General features: G+C 48.1%; 1 protein-coding gene across 1 annotated transcript in view; it reads left to right on the top strand.

Annotated features, from left to right (window-relative positions):
• Positions 1-69: 69 nt before the first annotated feature.
• Positions 70-6,000, top strand: part of PARP1 (poly(ADP-ribose) polymerase 1) — a 52,195-nt gene continuing 46,264 nt past the window's right edge. The window contains exon 1 of the mRNA XM_019549559.1: positions 70-241. Coding sequence (XP_019405104.1) covers positions 122-241 — 120 coding nt within the window. The 5' untranslated portion in view covers positions 70-121. The remainder of the gene's footprint in view (positions 242-6,000) is intronic.

Here is a 6,000-nt window from a genome sequence, read left to right as displayed (position 1 = left end):
GGAACGCGGCGGCCCGCCGGAACATTCCAAAAAAAGAAAAAAAGGCGGCCTCAATCGATCGCCGAGCGCGGCGCAGGCTCGGTGCTCAGCGGTGGGCGCTGCCAGGGTTGGGCCGGGCGCGATGGCGGAGCCGGCGGATAAGCTGTACCGGGCCGAGTACGCCAAGAGCGGGAGGGCCTCGTGCAAGAAATGCGGGGAGAGCATCGCCAAGGACTCGCTGCGCCTGGCCATCATGGTGCAGGTACCGCGCCGCGTTGCTGCAGCGCTTTGTGCCGGGCCCCTTTCATCCTCGCCGGGGGAGACACGTGGGTGGAGGGCGGCAGCGCCTTCCCCTGCTGCAGGGGAAACGCTGGGAGAGCAGCGCTACAGCATGGGTAATGCCTCCGCGCCATTCGCGAGCGCAGCTGGGGGGGCAGGAATCCGCAGTGCCCCACCCCCGCCTCGTTGGGCTTCCCGCGCTCTGCTCGGCTGTGACGTCACCGCTGGGGGGGCCAGCAGCTGGGGCTTCCCCCAGGGGACCTGGACTCCCATTGACTGAGACACAGCGGTGCTCCCTGCTGCTCGAAGCTTTCGGAGGAAACCCCGTGGCTGGGGTGGGGGTGGGGGAGCCAAGGTAACCCCTTCCCCCAGTCCCTGTCATGGGCACACTGGCACAGTCTGCAGGGACACTGGCCCTGGCAGGAGAGGGGGGTCACTAAGTGCGTGCCCCAGCCCTGAAAAGTGGGATGGGAGCGCCATAGCAAGTGCTCCAAAGGGGGAGAGTGCGCTGCCCTGAATGAGCCCAAGCAGCCAGTGGCGAAACTCTGCCCAGAGATGTCTCAGGCATCAAAGAGGCCTGTCACAGGGTCATAATTGCAGGCATGGGCCCAAACAGGAAGAGTTAGCCCTTACCCCATGCAGTTAGGGGCTGTTAGGTGTGCACCAGCTGGTTTCTTGGGGAGCTGAAGCAGGGGCAGGCGCCAGGGTTAGAGATCGATACCAAATGCTCTAAGGAGGGCACTGAGCAGAGCACATTGGGTGGGACCCACTGGCCCTCAAATGAGTCCAAGGAGCCAGCAGGCCCTGCCCAGTGAAACCGCCTGGAGGCAGGACTGCGGAGGAGGAGGGACAGGAGGATGGCTCCACATTCACTGGGTACTCTCCCAGCCACAGCCTCCCTCCTGGTCAGTTGTATGGCTGTCTTGGTGGGGCCATGGAAGGGGTGTGCCTGAACAAAAAGTGTGTGGGGAGAAATGCAGCCAGGACATCAGCAAGAGGATCTTGAGGTGGTGAAGGGGCTGCAGCCTGGTGCGTTAACTCACTGACCAGAGGATGTAAATGTTTCTGGGATTGTTTACCTCGGTCTGCAGCTTGGGGACTTTTGGGTGGAAACAGATGGGGGGAAGCTAGAGATCAAAACTGTTTTTAGTTGAAGTGTAAGCTGAATCCGTATTGCTGAAGAGCTGTACAGGTTTCTTGCTTATATTCCTTAGTTTTCCCCAGTGATTTAATACACTCTAAAATTTTTGTAGCATATTTGTCACTGACCTAATTCTTTCTTGTGACCCTTTGTGGGTGAATTTATTTTTAGCAGAAATTTGAATGTTTTCTTCATTCCTTTGATCTCTCGTAATTGAAGAATGAATCGCCATCCTAGCAGTTCATTTTCACCCCTTGTTCCTTGCCTTGTGGCTGATGAAGAGTTTACCTAGCTTTATCAAAGAGAAAGATCTCTGACCACGCTTTTGCCACGGGACCTGCCTGCAATTAGTAAATACAACTGTCTCTAAATATAGTCTGCTCATAGTGCAGTGTAATATGGCTGCTCACTAGGGTGAAAGAATAAGAAACACATTGGAAAAATAAATGTTGACCTAAAGCTTCTGTTCTGATTTCCCCTTTCAGCATTTCCCACCTTTCTTATCACCATTGCGGGGTGGGGGGTGGGGGATGGCACTGGTGTAACCCTGGACTGGACTTCTGATCTCCTCAAGTAAACCTTTTGGTCCTTTAAAACATTAGTGGCAGATGATACCTTGTATCGCACCCACCGTTGTTATTACCAGTGCAAAAATATAAGCAGAAAAGGCTAATGCAGCCAAGGCATGCTTTAGCCCTGGAAATTATTTGTTTGTTTTTCCCCAGACTGTACAGCTGAGAGGAACACACGTGACAAAGCTGCTATAACTACCATGATTAAATTAGGATACTACGCTGTAGGGAAGTCAGGTTCATTTTTGCTTGTCAGGAACACTTTTTCCAATCATTTTGTCCTTCCATAAGAATAACTTCAACTGATGCCTTTTCCTTGGACTCAAGTGCTATCTGTAGACAAGGGTATGACAGCCTTCAGAAATTAACCCAGAGTAAAGAAATTAATCCAGTTAAGTTTCTTATTAGAGGATTATTGCGATTTAGAGGACTCTTCTAGAGCACTAACAGAGAGGCTGTTTTTCTGTTTCTGAAAACAAGGAGTGGAGGGGGAAGAGATAAGGTTATAATGTGCTTGGGAATGTTGCCTGTTCCGCAAGGTAAAAATATTGTATAAATTTGTGTCCAGGCTGTAGATAAGGAAACATATATGCAGTTCACTGTCTGCGCTTTTAGCAAAACCTTGCTAAATCTGCACACCTTATAATTAAGAACCGACCCAAATTGCAGCGGGATGCAGAATATTTTGTGGCCCACTCACAGAGCGCAGAGCTGATTTCATGGGCATTTCGTGATGGCCCTGCTTCTCACTGCTGATTGGCAGAGGGGGCCCTGGCAGTGCTGCACCTCACCGCTGATTGGTGGAGAGCATCTTCACTCAGTCTGTGCCACCAACCCCCAAAAACCTGGTAATTTCCCAGGAAATTGCAACCAATGACAGGTTTCCCGGTGATCATAGACAATGCTGTTTTTTCATGGTTTCTGGGAAACCGTGGTTTAGGTAGGTCCTTACTTACAGTGCATGCAGATACCAACATTCTCTAGCATTGCATTATGAAGCATTAATGATGTTCAGCCATATTTAGCAGTGTTAAAATGCAATTGGGCCTTACAACTCTGAGGTAAGGTGTTACTGCATTTTTATAGATTAGGAAACTAAGGTACTAATAGTGTCAGATGACTTGCCCACAGTCTTGCAACGAGCCAGCAGTAGAACTGGGAATAGAAATTGCAAGTCAGTTCCCAGCCTCTGAGCCTTGTTCTTCCCCAAGTGATGAAAGAACATTTCTGAGTGGGTTCTTGTACCACACTTGGTGGAATCTGGATTGAATATGTGCACTCCTGCTCCTGTTTAAAGTGCAGTGACAGAAGGCAGCTAGTTGTACTATGGCTTAAAAATCAATACGAAGAGTTATTTTTTTGGAAATGTATTGTCAGCCTGCCTTGGTTCTTGCTGACCCATTATGGAGTAGGGGCTCATTTGTGTTAATGAGGCTAGGCCTACACAGCTTAGTCACACATTTCTTGGATTCCTCAATAATACATTTTGGGTAACTAACAACTATCCCAGCTAATGCCAAGGAAATTACATTCTGATAGCTACATTTTTATACGCTACTTAGACTCACAATAAAGAGATCCCTTCCCTGTGGGTAGGGTGTGAAAAACTATCTTGCCCCCAAGTAACCTGAGGACTGAATTGATTAGCTAGGCTGAAAGATACTTGCCCCATTCTCTTGTTTCCCAAGGGGCCACTGTATGCTCTTCTAGTCATTTCCATTAGATAAGCCAGCTTTTTGTTCACACAGTAGTGTTCTTTGTGTTGTAACATGTCAGTACTTAACTCTAAAATGAAACCCCCCCCACCCTCCATTTTCCCTTCATGCCTCCTACCACAATGTCTTATCTTTCTACTTTGAAATTTCCTGTTTCCTTCTCTGTTCCCCAGTTGACACTAATTCTTCTTTCATTCCTGGATGTTTGATTTACTCCCTCCTTCCTCCATGTTGCCTTTCATCAAGCCCTTGCATGCAGTCTATATAGTTAATCAGCCTTCTGCCATCCACATGCAGGCTAACCTGCAAGCTACTTTCTAGGCTTCCTATTCACAAGGAAAGACTGTTTCCCATAGTCTGCTCCAGCTTTAGCAAAACGTGGTAATAATAAAACCTGGTCCTCAAGTTCTTCCAGGGTCCCATGTCTATCACAGAACTCTTTTATTGCTTTCTGCTCTTGCCAGCTCCGTGCCAGCAGCCATATTTTGACTTCCAGCAGCCTGGAATGGAGGAAGGCAAGGAACTTGAACGGCCAGTGCATGCTGTACCTCATCCAAAACCTTTGTATTGTACCAAGGCAAGGTCTATGCCACCAGGTTTTGCTGGCATGAACATGTTGGCTAGGGCTGTGAAAATCCCTAGTGTAGGTGTAGCTGTGCCAATGGAAGATAGCTTCTGTTGGCCTCACTAGTATCATTTGGATAAGTGGTATAACTAACATATTGTTCTACTATAGGCAGAGATGATCCCAGCAGGGTGCAGGGGCAAAGCAGCCTGCATGGGAGGCCCCCCTCCCTGTCCCATGGCACACTTACACCGGGGAGTGAAAGGCCTGGCACACTGGATACAGTGGGACAAGTGGTGGCCAGAACAAGCAAAGAGCTGTCCAACCCATCGGGCGGGCAGGTGGGCTAAACTGCAGCCGTGGCCCCTCTGCCTGGCTCTGCAGAGCCCCCCAAAGCATGGGTCCCCAGGGCAGTTGCCCCAATTTGCCCCCCTCAGGGAGGGCCCTGACCTATAGGTCAACACTTTTTACCCTCAAAAACAGCCATGTAACTTTCACTTAATTTGTATGCAAGGTTACCTTAATTGGAACAGTACAGTATTGTTGCACTGAGCAGGTGACCCTGTATGGCACTGAAGCACCAGCCGTTGTGGCCATAAAGGTTCTGCTCTGTCATGGATAGCAGTCTCACTGTTGTGAGGAAGGGCAACAATGGCTGGGTGACCAGTCCGTCTCCACTGTCCTGCAGTTCCCTAGGATCTCTGTGGTCTGTTCCACCAAAGTGGGAAGTAGTTCATAATATTCCCGCATGTAGCTAGGAGCTTAGAAGCCCAGGAGCCCTTTGTCACATCCAGGTTTTCAGCTCTTCGGCTTCACTGCAGAGAAGCTTTGAGTCGGACTACCTCAGAGCTGTAATCTGGCAGGCCACCACTGTTGCCACGGAGCCAAAAAATAACCCATGAGATGACCTGGCTAGAAACAATGCAAAGTTGGATATGCTTCAGCAGTGCAGACATCTAACACTTAAAACACATTTTAATGCAGTGGAATGTTGGTTTACTACTTGGAAAAGACTAACAGTCCTGAAAATGTCCAACAGTGACCTCAAATCGGAGATTAAATTATGCCTTTTAGAAGACATTTCATTCTTCCAAAATGCAAAATAAATGAAAGTACTTTGCTTGTATATTTAGGAGAGCTCAAATCTGATCTGATACCTGCTCTTAACCATGATGTAAATATAATCCATCCTGTCTTTCCCCAGAGTCCACAAAAAAAATTAGGAAAATTTAGATTTTAGACCAGCTCTGGATGGGCCCTGTGCACTGACCCAGTGGGCTGCTGCGTGCACCCTGGACAGACCCGTTGTGCTTCATTCCACGCGTGTGGGGCAGAGGCTGGGGCTAGGGCCAAATCATATGGCTCCATGGGCCAAGTGTTTGATGCTCCTGGTATAGTGGATTTTTTTTAAGTCTTTTTGTTATTTAACCTTTCAGATCTCTTCCTTACATATTTGATTCTCCTCCATGAGATTTTGTAGGGCAATAGCCATTCAGGGACTTTCTATTACTGATTTATATTTGGGGGAAAAAGGCATTTTTCCTAAAATCGAATCTGAAAATGTAGGATGAGCTTTTAAGTAATGTTGACTTGTAATCAGAACAATATATACATCAGCAGAAAAATACTTTCTGTCAGCATGTGCCATATTTGCTTTAGGGGTCATCGATATCATCACTATTCCAGTGTAGCTACTGTGTCACAGCTGCAGAATATAGATCAGCCCTAAATGATTTCAAATTCTGTAAT

Source organism: Crocodylus porosus, unplaced genomic scaffold (assembly GCF_001723895.1).
Source record: "Crocodylus porosus isolate Cpor-Errol unplaced genomic scaffold, CroPor_comp1, whole genome shotgun sequence".
In the NCBI taxonomy this organism is placed as follows: domain Eukaryota; kingdom Metazoa; phylum Chordata; order Crocodylia; family Crocodylidae; genus Crocodylus; species Crocodylus porosus.
Note: the sequence above shows the minus strand (reverse complement) of the source record. Positions and strands in the feature narration are given on the sequence as shown.